The sequence below is a fragment of the Diceros bicornis genome, chromosome 3, assembly GCF_020826845.1.
Source record: "Diceros bicornis minor isolate mBicDic1 chromosome 3, mDicBic1.mat.cur, whole genome shotgun sequence".
Classification (NCBI taxonomy): Eukaryota; Metazoa; Chordata; class Mammalia; order Perissodactyla; family Rhinocerotidae; genus Diceros; species Diceros bicornis.
In genome coordinates this window covers 14,608,211-14,626,284 of record NC_080742.1, presented here as the reverse complement: position 1 = coordinate 14,626,284, position 18,074 = coordinate 14,608,211, and the positions used below count along the sequence as shown (strand labels likewise).

At 40.4% G+C, this 18,074-nt stretch overlaps 1 protein-coding gene across 1 annotated transcript in view; it reads right to left on the bottom strand.

The window, feature by feature from the left end:
- The window catches only part of DNAJC2 (DnaJ heat shock protein family (Hsp40) member C2), a 31,401-nt gene extending 13,904 nt beyond the window's left edge, over positions 1–17,497 (bottom strand). The window contains 5 exon segments of the mRNA XM_058523893.1: positions 638–779; positions 1,751–1,849; positions 9,917–9,992; positions 14,958–15,148; positions 17,269–17,497. Coding sequence (XP_058379876.1) covers positions 638–779; positions 1,751–1,849; positions 9,917–9,992; positions 14,958–15,148; positions 17,269–17,332 — 572 coding nt within the window. The 5' untranslated portion in view covers positions 17,333–17,497.
- Positions 17,498–18,074: the final 577 nt, after the last annotated feature.

Below are 18,074 nucleotides of genomic sequence, written 5' to 3'. Positions count from 1 at the left end.
CCCAAAACCAATTAAACTGAAATCACAATTAAATCACAATCTCTCCAGGTGGAACCCAGGCATCAGGAATTTTTCAAGCTCTCCAGGTGATTCCAGTTTGCAGCCAAGATGTGCTCTAAGGAAAGCTTCCAATGCAGGTGGAACCAAAAGATGTAGAATACTGGTATACACTATTTAAAAACTGACTTCAATGAAATAAATTATATATGCTTTAATCTTAAATATAAATCATCCTTTGTCAGAGAACCTTGTGATAATCAGATGCTCAAAAAACAGAACAAAAGCTTTTCTCAAATGATAATGGGGCAAATAGAGTAGTGTACCCATTAATAATAAAGAGGAAGCAAAAGAATGGGAAATTGTCATCTAAGTATCAGTATCACACCACATAAAGCCAGCTATTGTCCTTTCCCCCAAAGGAAATTTATAAGAAAAACATCCCATGAGTCGGAATTTCACCATGAAAGGTAGAACTTCTGTTTAGACAGCAAAATAAATGAGAGCAGTACGTTCACCAGAGAAGGAGGGGGAGGAGAAAGAGAACAAAACTACCACCTGAGGAAAAAAGTAGAAACCTGGCAGATGATCAGAAGCAGGCCAAGAGAGTATCATGATCACAGGGGATGCCTTAATGTACCTGGAATTCCTTTCGAACACGGGGGAAAACACTTCGAAGAAATTGTCCTTTGCTTCACTTTTGGAAGGAACCGAGTTATCAAAAGTAGGATCTACACTGTTAAATGCTCGTCTTTTCACTGGATCAGATAACATTTCATAAGCTGAGGAAAAAACGATAAGGTCACATCACCATGACTCTACAGTTTTTTTTCCTGCAAGAAAAAAGAAATTCCCTTCCTTTAAAAAAGAAAAGTTGTTATTGTTCATATTTAAAAATTGTGTGTGCTTGTTTAGGGGGGATTGAATCTAGGTAATGACAGCTCTAGCACTACTGGATATAATTGGACCTAACAACTTCTTCTTTAAGTACCTCTTCTGGAAGGCAAATGACAAAACAATAAATACTCAACCCTTAAGAAAGCATGACTCTGAGGAAAGAGAAATGACTAGAAAATTAACTGTTAGATCCCAAGATAGTAAAAGATCAAAGTATCTTAGGCGTCTTGAGCCCTGTATAAGAGTGGGCCAATAAGAATAAGTTTGAAAGCTGTGTATACAATTTTTAAAAAATTAGCATCAAAATGTAAAATTACATTTAAGGAAACATTCAGAAATGGTGGCTACCTCTATTAATTTGCTTAATGAGGATATGGCTATGCAAACAGCAACATACAGTTGTGGGTCCCATGATAGGATATAATCAACTTCTCAATTTAAATTAGCAAAACATCTGAGGAACAGTTTAGTTCCCACAAAGTATCTGAACTGGAGAAAGACCTTAATATTCTCATCATTAGACACAATACTTAAGTGAATTAACTCCAGGAGGAGCTTCACATAAGAAAAACCTGGAGATGTCATTAAAATGCAGATTCCGATTCAGTAGGTCTAGGGTGGGGCCTGACCTTCTGCATTTCTGACAAGCTGCCAGGTGTTGCTGATGCTGCTTGTTGGGAGAACCTCCCCTTGTGTAGTGAGGCTTTAGGGGAGATTACCAGAAATAACCAGATGTAACTAAAAACGTTTTAAAATGTCATAGTTAAATGAACTACAGTAGACATTAAAAATCCAATCCCAGCAATTAATAAATAAGCATCACTATTAGAAATTCGACTCCGAAGTATTTTCTTACCTTTAGTTATGCAAGTGAAGTAGTCATTGTCTCCTTCTTTTATTGGTTCACCAGCTGCTTTCCGTTTGTCTGGGTGATGTTTTAAAACCATTGCTTTATCTACAAAATAAGCCGGATTTAGATAATTTGTTACTTTAGGTATCAAAACTAAAAATAAAGAGGAGCTAAAAAGAGCCATTTCTAAAATCATAATGCTCATTTAAAAATATTTTCTCCTATGGTAAAATATAAGCTTATTAAATGTGGAAACTACAGAGAAACAAAGAATTATTTTAAGAACTGACCAAAGTGCCAGCACCCAAAGATAATTACTGTTAACATTTTGGTGTATTTCCAGACTCTTTTTTGTAAGCATATGCTGTAAAAAATTTAGTTATCATCATATCATATATCCCAATTTATATTCTGCTCTTTTCAAAGACTTAACATTATAGCATTTGCATTTTCCATGTTGTTACTAACTCCCCCCAAATTTTTTTTTCCTGAGGAAGATTCGTCCTGAGCTAACATCTGTTGCCAATCTTTCTCTATTTTGTATGTGGGTTGCCACCACCGCATGGCCACCGAGTGGCGTAGGTCTGCACTCAGGAAGTGAACCCAGGCCACCCAATTGGAGTGCACTGAACTTGCAAAATTTTTTAATGATTGCTTAATACAGTATTTCAAATAGATTTATCAATTTAACTATTTCTCTACTGTTGGATATTTAGATTGTTTCCAATTTTTCACTATTATAAGTAATGCCAATTTTAATCATTTTGTAGAGAAGTATTTTTCCATATTTAGGATTCTTTCTTCTTAGGATCTATTTACAGAAGTAAAATTAGTGAGTGAAAAACGTAGGAACAAGTTCCTTTCTAAAAGTTATACTACTTCATACTGCTATGTGAACATCCTTTTCACCACAGCCTCACCAGCACTAGATCTAATAATGATTTAAAACTGCAATTATCACTGGTGCTCAGCAATTCTTTTTTGTTTCTATCTTTCATCTTCCATCTACAGAGGAAGGAGAGTTGTCTTAGTTTTTCTTAGTTTGTGTGAGTCACTTTACAATAATGGCTAGCTGTTAACAGCTATTGAGCATTTAATATGTACCAGACACAATTTATCAGTCAATCTTCTCAACAACCCTATGAGGAAAGTACTATTAATTTCTCCATTTTACAGATGAGGAAAATTAGGCACAGTGAAGTTAAGTAACCACAATCACTGCAACCTGTCCAAAGTCCCGGCCAAGCGGGGCTCCAATCCAGGCAGCCTGACTCCTTGGCCTATGCTTGTAAGCGGGCTCTCCTGGTCCGCGGCTGTCTGACGCTAATGCTTTTCCCACCTGCTGTGATCACACTTATGTTTTTAAAAAACATTCAGTCATTTTTATTTATATTTACCAGTCATTTCCTTTATAATTTCTTCCAGTATTTATAAACTTAGAAGGTCCTTCACTCTCCAAAAGTTTGATATATATTTCTAGCTTCATTAATATTTTCTGTGGTTAGAATTGAAAATTCTTTAAATATTTTTGTAATTTTAATAGTCAAGCAACCATCTAAACATCATTTTTCAAAGTCCTAATGTCATCTAATAATCCTTCCCTTCACTGATTTATGATGCCTCTATCATGGAATATTTTACCACAATTTGTTTCTGGTTACCTAATTCTTGCCCCAGGATAATCTTTAAAATGACAACAGCTCTCTAATATATTTTATGATAACTTGCAAAAGCTGTGTAATATTTTTGCATATTTTTCCTGTATCTAGCCACTTGACTCAACTCTCTTTTGGTTTTCTAGGTAGATCCTATATTACCTACAAAGAATAAACATATTTCTTTTCTTCTTTCCAATAGTTCCCTCTCAGATTTAATATCTTAATTCACTGATCCACACTCCCAAAATAGCATAAATAATAATGGGCAGGTTAGCTTCCCCCATGGATTTTAACGGCAGTATCACTAACGCCACACAGTTAAAAGTTTGTTGGCTGTGGGTTTGAAATATTTATCAAAGTAGAGAATTAACTGCACTTCTTTTCAAAGTTCTGTTTATCAAAAAGGAATGGATATTAAGTTGTATTCTACATACTTTCACTATCTATTTAGGAAATCACGTTATCTAAGCTATAAATAGATTTAGCTATATTAATATATTTCCTAAGGGGCCAGCCCTGTGGCTCAGCGGTTAAGTGCGAGCGCTCCGCTGCTGGCGGCCCGGGTTCGGATCCCGGGCGCACACCGACGCACCGCTTCTCCGGCCATGCTGAGGCTGCATCCCACATACAGCATCTAGAAGGACGTGCAGCTATGCCATACAACTATCTACTGGGGCTTTGGGGGAAAAATAAATAAATAAAATTAAAAAATATATATATATATTTCCTAAGTTGGATTCCTGAGAGAAATCCTACTTGTTCGTGGGCATTATTCTTTTAATGTACTGTTGAATTCTATTTGCTATTCTTTTACCTGGGATTTTTCTTTTTTTTTTTTTATTACACTTACAGATGAGAGATTTGTTTGTAGTTTTTTAAAGCTCTCTTTGCCACGTTTTAAAATTTTATTATTATTTTTTTTGGTGAGGAAGATTGGCCCTGAGGTAACATCTGTGCCCATCTTCCTCTACTTTTTTTTGTGTGTGGGATGCTACCACAGCATAGCTTGATGAGCAGTGCATAGGTCTGTGCCCGGGATCTGAACCTGTGAACCCTGGGCCACCAAAGCAGAGCACTCGAACTTAACCACTTTGCCACCGGGGCACCTCCAATTATTATTTTTTAAGACAATTTCTTTTAGAGTTTTAGGTTTATAGCAAAATTGAGAGGATGGTACAGAGATTTCCTATCTACCCTCTGTCCCCACACATGCATAGCTCCCCCAATCCCTTATCACCATCCTCCACCAGAGCAGTCCATGTGTTACAACTGATGAACCCAGACTGACACGTCATCATCACCCGAAGTCCACAGTTTACGTACAGTTCACTCTTGGTGGTGTACATTTTATAGGTTTGGACAAATGTATAATGATAAATCTCCATCATTATAATATCATACAGGGTATTTTCACTGCCCTAAAAATCCTCTGTGCTCCACCTACTCATCCCTTCCTACCCCCTCTGACCCCTGGCAACCATGATCATTTTATTGTCTCTATAGTTTTGTCTTTCTATGCCAGGTTTTCATACTGGGATTACATTAATTTTACAAAATGAACTGTTTCAAAACAGTTTATGTTCAGCATAAGAATTTTTAATTCCTTAAACATCTGAAATAATTCACCTGAGAAATCACCTGAGCATAAAAACATTTTTTGGAGGTAATTCTTTTGAAACTTTTAAAATTTCTTCCTCAATTTCAAAAAAGTTAATTTTATCAAAAATTTCAAATTCACTGCATTTAATAGTGGTCTCAATTAAAAACATCTTCTATAGGGGCCGGCTCCGTGGTGTAGTGGTTAAGTGCACGCACTCCGCTGCTGGTGGCCTGGGTTCGGATCCCGGGTGTGCATTGACGCACTGCTTGTCAGGCCATGCTGTGGTGGCATCCCACATAAAGTGGAGGAAGATGGGCACGGATGTTAGCTCAGGGCCAATCTTCCTCAGCAAAAAGAGGAGGATTGGCATCGATGTTAGCTCAGGGCTGATCTTCCTCACAAAAAATAAAAATATATTCTATAATGATTTTCCTTCTGTGTTCCACTCTTTTTTCTCCTTATAAATCCATTTTGGGATACTGTTTTATCTCTTCTATCTTTTCCTCCACATTCCTTAGTGCTATTCTTTTAAGCATTTGAATTGAATGCCTATTTTATTCTTCCCTCTTTTAAAAAAAGTAACATACAGTAATAGTTTAAGGCAATGAACTTACTTATCATAGGGCTATAACTGCCATCCCTTAAGTTTTACAGCAGTGATCTTCCTTTCATAAAAAGAACCAATTAATACAATTTTTATATCTGTCTAGGCCCAAAAGAGTTAAATTTCACAAGTGATTGTTCTTTTGGTTTGTTTAATCTCACCTATTTTTATTGAATTGAGATAAAATTCACATAGAATAAAACGCTCAGATCTGCTTGAGCTAACATCTGTGCCAATCTTCCTCTATTTTGTATGTAGGTTGCCGCCACAGCATAGCCACTGATGAGTCGTGCAGGTCTGTGCCCAGGAACCGAACTCAGGTCACCAAAGTGAAGCGTGCCAAACTTAACCACTAGGCCATGGGGCTAACCCAAAATATGCTCAGGTTTTAAGTATTCAGTTCAACGAGTTTTGACAACTGTATACATCCATGTAACTACCACCCAAAAGAAAATATAGACTATTTCCATCACCCATAGAGTTCCCTTACACCCTTTTCCAGTCAACTCCCACCCCCACCACCTGGGGTAACCTCTTTCTGATTTCCATCACCAGAGATTACTTCTGCATGTTCTTGAACTTCATGTAAATAGAATCATACATTACGTCTTTGTATCTGACTTTTGCTCAACATGTTTTGCGATTCGCCATCATTCTTGCATGTAACAGTTATTTGTTCTTTTTTAAACAGCTAAGTACTATTCCATTGTATGAATATACAGCAGGTGCTTATTCATTATCCAGTTGGTGAACATGTGGGTGGTTTCCCGTTTTTGGGATATTGTGAATAAGGATGTTATGAATGTTTCTGTACAAATCTTTTATGGGCATATTAAACTAGTGATTTCTACACGTACTGCAAGCATTCAGGAACTGTGACAAATACACTTTTGCTTTTTTGAGCTCCAAGATTTTTCTTATAGTCAACTATATTATCATTTTCTCTATTAACACTCAAGAAGAGGCATTTTTGCCTTATAGCTGGTTTAAGCAGAAAGGAATTTATTAAAGGTTATTAGGCGGCTCACAAATCTCTGTGAGAGTCAGATTATCCTTTTGGAAGCCACATGGCCAGGAACAATAATCAAGTCATAGTGGAGAGTCTGGAAGTGTGATGACCCCACCGCTGCTGGGCACAGCAGCAACTGGGCACAGACTACTTCTACCGCCAGGGAGCAGGGGAGCCATAGCTTCTCCCTGTGCTGTGCTTCCACCCCTGCTGGCAAGACAGATCCCGGGCAGCTCGGCCTCACTTCTATCGTTCTCCCCCGAACTGCAAGTGTGTGCTGAGTAGTGAAACCTAAGTCACATGCCTCCAAACATTCTCAACCTCAAGATGGATCTTTTTATAAATCAGGTGTTTTCTTCTTTATTTGCAATTATTGTTTCTCTCACATTTACTCTGACTTCTTTAGGGAAATCTGGCATCTCTTTATGCTTTTCTTCTGAATCTGGGCAACATTTCTCAAGGTTGTCCTCTGCTTTACTGTTTTCTTTTCTTTTCTTTTTTTTTTGTGAGGAAGATCAGCCCTGAGCTAACATCCGTACCAATCCTCCTCTTTTTGCTGAGGAAGACCGGCTCTGAGCTAACATCTATTGCCAATCCTCCTCCTTTTTTCCCCCAAAGCCCCAGTAGATAGTTGTATGTCATAGTTGCACATCCTTCTAGTTGCTGTATGTGGGACGCGGCCTCAGCATGGCCGGACAAGCTGCGTGTCGGTGTGCGCCCGGGATCCGAACCCGGGCCGCCAGTAGTGGAGCGCGAGCACTTAACCGCTAAGACACGGGGCCGGCCGTGCTTTACTGTTTTCTAATTGTATGTCAGCCTCTGTAATTCTAAATTCTGCTCTCAATGTTTTTAGTTTCCCAGCAATTCTACTTATTTCTCCCTAGTCTCTTTCTGCAATGCCTACATTGCCCCCCAATGCAGTGTCTTCATATCTCACCAACAACATGTAGTGGATACTTTTGAGTGTTATGAAAAAGTCTGAGAGAGATGTCTCAATTTTTTCTTGGATAGTCTCCTCTTATGCTGCACTATTTTTTTTCTTCATTTATTTTTCTGTCTAATCATCTTCAGCCATCTATGTACATTAGGGTTCCTGAGACTGTCCTATACTCTGTCCTTGAGGGAGCAAGATGTTACCCAATATTAAAAATAAGGTAAAGGAGGCCAAAGAACATTGCTGGTTTGAAAAAGCAACGAAGGTAATTTGGGAGCAGCTATTATAAGTTTACTGAAAATTCAAAGACTTTTCTTTCCTCCTTTCCCCCTACCAAAGACAGTGTCTGAAGTGTTCTGAGGGTATACATCAGCAAAGGGGCTTTTATTGGACATTCATATTGCTATTATTATAAAGTATCTCTAAATGTGATTGTTAATTTTTAAGAAGCTTGAAATGAAACAGTTTTTGGTTTAAAATATCAGAAATATTTTAAGCTAAAATTATTAAATTTAGAAAATTCAAATTACCGAAGACTTTATTTCCATGCAAAGAATATCAAACCCACATGCATTATCTATCTGCTAGTGTGGCAATTTTACTTCAAGAACAAAATTATATAAGCAATTGAAACACCACCTTTAGTATGCAAGTACTTTCTCTTAACCCTTTCAACCTTCCTAGTAATTTATTCTTTTCAGATAATGCAAAGAAGGAAAAAAGGACCACTTACTTTATTCACCCTTAATTGACTTCCTAATTTTCATCATAGCAATTCAAAATACTTATTTTTTAAACAAAAATAAAACTGTTGTATGTGTGTTTGTAACAGGATGCAAGAACTTGAAGGATCTCAAATGCTATGAGACTTACATTTTTATTAGGTTTGTGCTAATAATTATAGATTTGCAAACACTAAGTTTGCATTTTTACTTTTGGACACGATTTCAGAAAGCAGTAAGAAGCAACTGTCTATTTTGCAGTGACAGAGGTAAGAGAACAAGTTTACTTCTGCATAAATACTGAGAATACTCAACAAGGTGCAGAGAGTGAACGGTAATTCCAGTTAATGTTAATCCTCTGTGTGTTGAGGTTGTAAAACTTGGCTACAGAATATTAAAAAATTAATTTATTTTATGCCAATAAAAAGAATGGACTTAGAAGCAAATAGATGTTTCTTTTACAATCTATTGTACATTTTTTATCTTTAGAGAAAAACAATTCCTTCACCTTAAAACATCAACTATTTTTATACTTCTAAATCACTTCTAATTCTTTCACAAATTTATATGTATCCAGACATATTTGGTATTTGTAAGCTATTCTTTCATATAGTAACACTTTGCAAATACTTTTCCATGGCAAATGAATTTTCTTGGCAATTACATGTTTTGCAATGATTCTTCATGTGCATTAACGTATGCTTAGTTCAACATCATGCCAGCTTTTTAAGAAATCCACTGTCTAAAATAATCTGATGAATTCCTGCACCTTGTTAAAAAACATTTCCTGTGCTTTTCATTAATAGAGAAAATTTTGAGTTCATCTACTACAGTCTGAACTAGTACTTTTCAACAGGAGGTAGGTTTTATTCAGCGATCCTCCTCCAAGTACAATACTTTTTCTTCTTGCTGGCCTTGACTCCCTACTCCTTTTCCATATGGCCAAAATCTTACCTCCTCTGACCTCAATATCCATTCTTTAGAAGAGGGCAGAACATTCTCCTAAGACAAAACACAGAAAACTAATCACCTTCACTCTTTGATTAAACTTTACTAATCAGGTGAACCAAATGGTGTGTAGGGATTTATGTCCACAGGAATGCAAAGGATAGGACATTTAGGAACACTAAGGGGACAGTGTTTTATAAGGCATATAAAGACTGGATTCCCAACAATTCTCCCCCCTCAAATTTTTAACCTTGTCAATGAAAATAATAATGAAGGATCAGATAACTCTGTCTTGGAGAGAGACAGGATGTTATCAACAAAGGTGTGACCTAAGACCACAAAATAACACTGAAAAACCTCAGTAACAAGGCAGCTTACTCTAAAAACAGCTGTCCATACTTGTAAAGGGAGGTGAAATGTTTTAAAAGCTTGCCATTGGAAGAATATTCTTTATCCTGTCACAAACACACACACTCAGCCCTAATTTCTTATCCCTAACGAGAAAGTCCATACATGAGACTGACTGTTTTTTCCTGGTTCTGAGGGTAAAACGGAGTGTGGTTATACATTGTTATGACCACATAACACAAGCTGTGAAACCTAGAATTATGGCTAGAGACTATGATCCTGCATCTTTTCAAAGGACAACATTTCCCATACCAGATACTTGATTATTTCAAAATAACTCAGTACTTACGAGCTGCTTTGATCTGTCTCTGTGTAGCTTTATATCTTACGTGGCCAAGTCCAAGCACTGCATAATGGTCTTGGTTCTGATAAAGACAAAAAAAGGGAGTCAAGTTTGAAATGGAGCCATATATCCTATCCTCTGTTTTGGCACCCTAGAACAGTGTTTCTCAAAGTGACACTCCCATAACAGGACTCCAGTGAGAGATTCTGTATAAAATGGGTTCTGTGGTCATTTAAGTTTTGGAAATGTGGACTACTGTATAGCCTTATTGATGATTTGGATGCATATAAGCCTAATAAAGGCCCTGAGAAGTCCTGCAATTAAAAAAGAAAAAAATAAGTAAACAGAAACTTGTAAAACTCAGCATCTTCCAAACTTACTTGACCACTGAACTCTTTTTTCTCTTAAAATCTATTAATACCCTAAGGCCATCCTTAAATCAAGGTATAGCCAGGAAGATTTCATAGCTGAGGGAAGCATTAGAGCAGCCCCAGTAGGTTGGGCCAGGGCAATGATAGGATAGGACTAGGAGCCATGTGGAGCAAACAAGGTAGGATGGATGGCAATTCTGACAAACTGAGGGCTGAGGCTTCTCCAGATGGGAAGTACCTGCTTTCATTTCTGCTTTGGTTAACATCCTTGCAAATTTAGAAGCAAATTTAGCAACAGGAGTCAAGGTTCCTTAAGAACTCAAAGGGTGTATCTAATATTGGAGAAGGAGTGGGGAGGAAGGGAAGTTGAGGGCAGAAAACATGGGAGAAAAGTCAAATAGGGCTGCCCGGTTTCCCTTTAAATTCAAGATTGCAAACCTCATACGGATGGGCTCCCTTATTATGCCTGGCAATCATACTTTGTTCCAGTTGGTTCACTTTTCCACTCACTCAGATTACTATATCATACCTTGTATCCTCTAGTCTTTCCTCAAACCTCAGAGACCCTCCTCCACCCTCTCCTCAATTGCCCTGCCTCTTGCTTGACTAAACAATTTAAATTGTCCTACTCAAAATCCAACGTCTTTCTACCACCCTATCTTCATCCATACACCTTTCCCCTTTTCCTCCATTCACAATCAAGAAAGCCTGTCCTATCAAGACAAATGACTCCATCCTTCCTCTTGGTTCTGAATATCATCTTCTCTAAGTCTCCTCAAACACTAGCATCTTTCAGTTATCTCCTAAATTTCAACGGGATTATTTTCATCTGTATAAAGAGATGCCCTGTTATCTCTCATCTTAAAAAAAAAAACAAAAGACCCTTCCATGACCTTTTCCAGCTACTACCCCATTTCTCTGCTGCCCATCAAAGTTAAACTTCTTGAAGAAGCTGTTCCCTCTAGTGTTCATTTTTCAAACCACTCTAATCTGGTTCTGCTCGGGCCACTCCCACCCAGGTGCTATGAAGCTGCTCTCTTCAGTACCAACTTCCAGGTGCCAAATACAAGATCACCCATCTGCCCTCACTTGACTTCAACTCCCAGGGGCAGCACAGCTGGTTCTTCTTGCAACGTTATCTTCCTTTAGTTTCTGTGAATTCACCCTTTTTATCTTCCTCCCACCTTCCAGTAGCTCTTTTCAGCCACTTTTACTGGTTTCTCAATGACCTGCAAAGCTCAGTCCTGAGGTTTCTTTTGGTCTCTCTCTACACTTTGGTCCTAGCTGATCTGATCCAATGTCAAGGACAGAATATGGTAAGTACCTGTAAATGCTCGTGACTCCCCAATTCACTGGAGCACAGAACTCTCCCGAGCTCCAGATGCACAGAGCACCTCCATCTCTCTAACTTCCTGGCCTGTCACTCTCTACCTTGTCACCCATTTCCAAATACAAGACTAGTGTTCCAGTTCACTGACACATTCTTCCCCCACTCTTCATGTGGCTGCTGTCTTCTTATCCTTCAGTCTCAGCTTAAATGTCATCATACTATTTAAAACAACCTTCTCTCCCCATCTCTGCTTTTTTTTTTGTTCCCTCCAAAGTACTTAAAAATTGGCAGTGCTTCAAACTCTCCAATGGCTTTCCACTGACTACTACTCCACACCTCCTCACCGCCCCCCACCCCATTCACTCTCTTCCAGCCACTGGCCTTCTTTCAGATCCTGGCACATTCCAAACTTCTTTCTGCCTCTGCACAAGCTCTCTGCCTGGCATACCATTCTCCCTGATCTTTGCCAATCATTCAGATCTTATCTTAAATGCCAACTCCACAGGCCTCCCCCATCTAGTCAATCTAAAGCAGTCACCTGGACCCTCTATCATCACTCTGTTCTACTTGCCTGCCCAGCACTTAGTGGCCTTGTTCCTGTTTACTTATTGTCGTCTCCTCACTGGACTGTATGCTATGTGGGAGCAGTGATAGTCTTGTTCAGCACAAGACTGACATGTAGCAGGTGCTTGATCCCTATTTGTTGAATGAAACAATTAACTGAACAAATGTTTGAACCCTGCTACCTTGCTCTCATCAACTCTCTTTTTTTTTTTTGAGGAAGATTAGCCCTGAGCTAATATCCGCTGACAATCCTCCTCTTTTTGCTGAGGAAGACTGGCCCTGGGCTAACATCCATGCCCATCTTCCTCCACTTCATATGGGACGCTGCCACAGCATGGCTTGATAAGCAGTGCGTAGGTCTGCACCTAGCATCCGAACCCGCGAACCCTGGGCCACTGAAGTGGAGTGCACAAACTTAACCACTACGCCACCAGGCTGGCCCCTCATCAACTCTTTTCTGTACCAAAGACCTTCTCCATTCTTTCTCCTTTTCCCTCTTGCAGATCTCAATCTTCTCCAAGTCTGTTTCCTCCTGACCCTGCCTTTCCCTCAAGTTACTGTTTTCTCTACAACTCAGCTTTCCAAGACAGTATTTTACACTTAGGTCTCTACTTCATCACCTCCTTATCACTCCTCAACCTGCTGCAATCTTGTGCCATCCCAACCATTTCACTAGGACCGCTTTCAATGAGGGCACCTAAACTTTGTCTGCCAAACCCAGTGACTTTTTCTCATTATTTATTTATGTTATGTATGATCAACCTCTCTCCAAGGCAGTGACACTGGTGATTGTTTTTTCCTTCTTGAGACTTCCTCTTCCCTTAGTTTCTGGAAGAATGTAGTGCCTGATGTTTAATAAACCTTTGTTGAAGTAACAAATGTTCTTTTCTTTGTTTTCTTTCTACTTTCACCATTTTTAGTAGCCTTTGCTGTTTATCCTCCTCTGCCCATCCCTTAAATATCCATGCTCCTCATTGTTCAGTTCATTCCTTTTAAAATTGATGATGAGGGGCCGGCCCCGTGGCTTAGCGGTTAAGTGCGCGCGCTCCGCTGCTGGCGGCCTGGGTTAGATCCCGGGTGCGCTTGACGCACCGCCTCTCTGGCCATGCTGAGGCCTCGTCCCACATACAGCAACTAGAAGGATGTGCAGCTATGACCTACAACTATCTGCTGGGGCTTTGGGGGAAAAAATAAATAAATAAATAAAATTTAAAATTGATGATGAAAGCAGGAGAATCAAACACTTTCTGAGTGCTGCTTTCCTTTTCTAAGTGCTTTACACACATGCCTCCCATCATTTCATCTTCACAACCACCTATGAGACAGGAACTCTAAGTATCTACTATTTGCTTAGCATATATCACGTGCCCAAGCACTCGGTTAAGTGCTTTCTACACAGCATTTCATTAATCCGCACTATAATCCTCTGAGCTGTTAGCAATCTCACTACATCAACAAGGGAAATGAGGTGCAGAGAGGTCAAGTAACTTTCCCAAGGTCCCAGCGCACTAAAGGGGCAGAACCAGATTTGAATTCCGGCGCTCTAATTCCACAGCATATACCTTTAAGTGTTATACCAGTGCCTACTTATGCAGTATAATACCTCTCTGTCAGTGTTCTTCTCCTTGGCTGATGTCATTCAACTCCCCATAGCCTCAGCTACCACCTATATGCCAATGACTTGCAGAAGTTTTCGGCTCTAGCTTCTTTGCAGAGTCACAGACAATTTCTAACCATCTACTAGACAACTACTAGCATTGTCCAGTGTAGCACTGGAATGGGAAAGGATGGTGCAAAAAGGCTGGGCAGGGTTCTGCTCTGCTGTACACAGAGTCAGTGGGAGTCAGAATCAACTCGATGGCACTAACAACAACAACTAGACATCTTCAACAACATGTTACTAGAACCTCAATTTTTACATAGCCAAACTTAAACACAAACACCACACTCCCCACAAACTTCCCTTTCCTATATCCCTGTGTTGGTGACTGACATCACACTTCAGAGGGTCACTCAAGCCAAAATGCTCAGAGGTCTTCTGAATACCTCCCCTTCTCTTCTGCCACACAGCCAAGGTCACCAAGGCCTGTCAAGTCTACCTCCCAAAAAAGCAAATCTGTCCCCTCTTCCTCAAAACCCAGTCACAAATTTAGTTCGAGCATCAAGCATTCATTTGCAGGGTTGGACTATTACTGCTTCCTATAACAGCAAACTATTCACTTCCCCTCCAGTCCTGCCCTCCCTTTTTAAGCAATTTTCTGTACTGCCAGGAGAATTACTTTTCTAAAATTACCTTAGACACTTTTGATGACTTCCTCCTGCCCCAAAAATAAAATTTAAATTTGTTCCTTAGCATGGCACAAAAAGGGGGACACCACACAGCCTGGTCTAGAGTCTGTTTCAGGCCTAATTTCTCACCACCATCCCTCAAGTACCCCAGCTGAGTCTTCACTAATCCCTGAAGAGGCGGTACACACTCCTTTACTCCGTTGTGTCTTTGCATATCTATTCCTTCTGCCCAGAACGACTTTTCTTCCTTCTCTGCTTCACAAACTGCCACTCATTCTTTAAGACCAGCTCAAACATTATCTTCTCTGTGAAACCTACCCGGATTTCTCCAGCACAGATAGTATCCTATGGCCAGTGCTCTCCCACTCAGGGCTTAACAATAATCAGGTGCTTGATTATGTTTATCTTGTTGAAGCATCTTAAAACATGGTTTATTAATGGAAAACTTGTGGGAAAATTGCTTATATCTAACAAAGATTCAGATATTAAATACCTTCCAGTCTTTGGGATCAAGTGTTTTCAGCATGGGAAACTCTTCTAACTGTAACTCTTCATCTTCTGATTCCTCTGATAACTCTTTCTTATCTTCCAGTTCCTGAAAAGAGGCAGAAGCATTTCTGTTTCTTCTCTTAACAAAAGCTTCAAACCATCTTCCCACAGGTTCAACTTGACAGAGTGTCGAGGCTGTGATTAAAAGCGTTAAGACAGGCTTCAGTGTATGACATAGAATAACTTTGTTTCAAGGCAATAAATAAGAGCAAAACAGTGATAGCATCAGAATATAATTTTAAAACCATCAACTAAGAAAGTGATTGCAGGGCCGGCCCCGTGGCTTAGCAGTTAAGTGCGCGCGCTCCGCTACTGGTGGCCTGGGTTCAGATCCTGGGCGCGCACCGACGCACCGCTTCTCCGGCCATGCTGAGGCCGCATCCCACAAACAGCAACTAGAAGCATGTGCAACTATGACATACAACTATCTACTGGGGCTTTGGGGGAAAAAAAGGAGGATTGACAACAGATGTTAGCTCAGAGCCGGTCTTCCTCAGCAAAGAGAGGAGGATTAGCATGGATATTAGCTCAGGGCTGATCCTCCTCACAAAAAAAAAAAAAAAAAGTGATTGCAGTAATCCAGTTAACATGACGGTTAGCAATAAATAATCATTTCCCAGAATTTACAGACTATTCAATCAACCTCTTCCAGTTATCTGACAAAACAAAACATTCAGCAATGTCAACAAATCAATACTTCTCTGGGGATATGAGACGAAAGTGAGGAATAGGGAGAAATGTTGCAAACTGCTTTACTTTTAAACCAATAATTGTAATAAAGCAATGAAGAATGACAAATTGACATAAAGAGCTGGCCTCATCAAAAACACAAAATCATCTAAAAACAACTCAAAATCTCTTAATCATTAAAACCTTGAATTCAGATAGCTTTTAAAATTTTTAAGAACTCACTAGCAATGATTTCTTCAGCAAGACAATTCTCCAAGCAGCTAATGAGGATGTACTAACACAGCTATACTACAGTGGCACAACCTCTGGATCTGAAATCAGAAGCTCTGGACCTTCATCTAGGTCTGACAATAAGTGGCTATGTGCAATGAGTCAGGGATGTCTTCAACTGTAAAGTGGGAACAATATCTATCTTATACAGTTCCTCAGAAGATTGAATGACAAACAAAAGCACTTTGAAAATCACAAACCGCTGTATAAAAGTAAGGCTTTATCATTATTCCTGGGGCGTGGGGGTAAATCACTGTACATTGGTATATTAGCAATTCAGAAAAGGTAATCTGGGTCAGGAAAAAAGTGAACATCTTGATTTTAACTTCATATTCCATATGAAACCAAAAGCTTTACTCTGTCAAGTAATAACTCAGATGTAAGTCTTCTCTTATACCTAATGGCCCCAATTTTGTAAAAATAACTGACTTTGCATGTTTTAATTGGTTTGGAAAATTAAGATTTCCTCTACCATACACAGGAGACGATTCAAACACTATGTTCAAGCAGAACTACCTGAGTAGCGTGGGTGTGGCTTTTAAGAACATTACCTTTCAAGTCTTTCCCTCTAGTTATAAGACTACACGCAGAGATTTCTATGAGCATGAACACGTGTGCCATGAGATAGGTCCAAAACCACATTCAACAAGCGTCTCTATAGGTAGCTATGGTAATTAACGTGGACCACTGAACGTGGAGACTTGACGTTTACGATACTCACTACTGTCCTGCGATAACCCTAAGAACCTACAGCGGCAAGACAAGTTTCACTTAATGACTGCTTTTACAAGTCTGTCTACACGGATCTCAGCAGCAGCACAGGCAATGGTCTTTTCATACTGAGTATGAGGAACAGTCTGAGTTCTGACATTTAAAAAAAAAGCCGGCGCAAACGGAGGGGGAGAAAGGTGGTTAACAGAGCGCCCGCAGCGGACTCGGCACGACCCCAGGCACGTGTGGAGCTCGCCGCGGCCAGTCTCCTGCCGCAGACAAGAGGCTGCTTACGAGAACCTTTTCGGGGGACTGGAGAGTTCGGTCCGGAACTGCTCCGCCCGGTCCATGAGTCAGCAGCCGCGAGAGGAGGAAAAAGCCGTCGGGGCAGAAAGCAGACGCCCCCCTCCCTCCTTCCTTCCAGTCTGGGGAAGAATTACCGGACGGCAGGATGCAAAGAGGCGCTCGCCACGGCCCCACACGTGCAGGGGCCAGTCCCCGGGGGCCAGGGAGAGAGGCCGCCGGTGCCGCCGAGCCGGAGCGCTGAGGCAGGGGCGGCCGAGGCGGGCGAGGGGGGCACGTACCCGAGGTCAGAGCGCGGGTGATGGCGGTGCCCTGGCCGTCAGCAGCGCTCGGCAGCAGCAGCATGATGGCGCCGGGGCCAGTCCTGCGGGCGCAGGGGGTCGCGTCCCGGGCGGAGGGCGCTGAGCGTCCCCGCCAGCTCTACCTCCCGATGCGAGCCTCGCGCCTTGGCTCTAGGACGCCCAGGAACCGGCGCATGGAGACGACCGATAACTACTTCCGGGATGGCGCTTTCGTGGTGCGGAGGCCAATTGCACCCCCACCCACCCCCGCCAACGTGTGCGGCAGCCTAGTTCCTCCACTGACTCAGATCCGGCTGGGGACCAAGACTCACGAAAGAAAGGTTCCTCGATTCATCAGTTCCCTGGTAAAAAGGATTTTCTTCATCCAGGTGCAATACGTAGAACATAATTTTTTAAAGCAGCCCTTACTATATTATTTTTATTTTTAAGATATTAATACTTTATATATTAGTCTGAATCTAACCAGAGATTTTTCTAGTAGCTCTAGTTGTATAAATCAAAAATAAAAACGTGTAGGAATTAGTATTGAGAATAACAATTATAGTCTGTACATCCATAGAGAATTCTGTACATATACCTGTAATGCATTTGTGTTTACCTAAATAATAATAGCAGATAACGTTTGTTGTGCTACTACTAAGTGATTTACCTGTGTTATCTCATTTAATCCTCATAACAGTTGAAGAAGGAACCCTTCTCTAGCGTTAGATTCTAATCCAAGGCCAGCAATCTTTCTACCCTGCTCTAACAACATGAAGTTTTCTTTCAAGGCATTCCCAATTAGA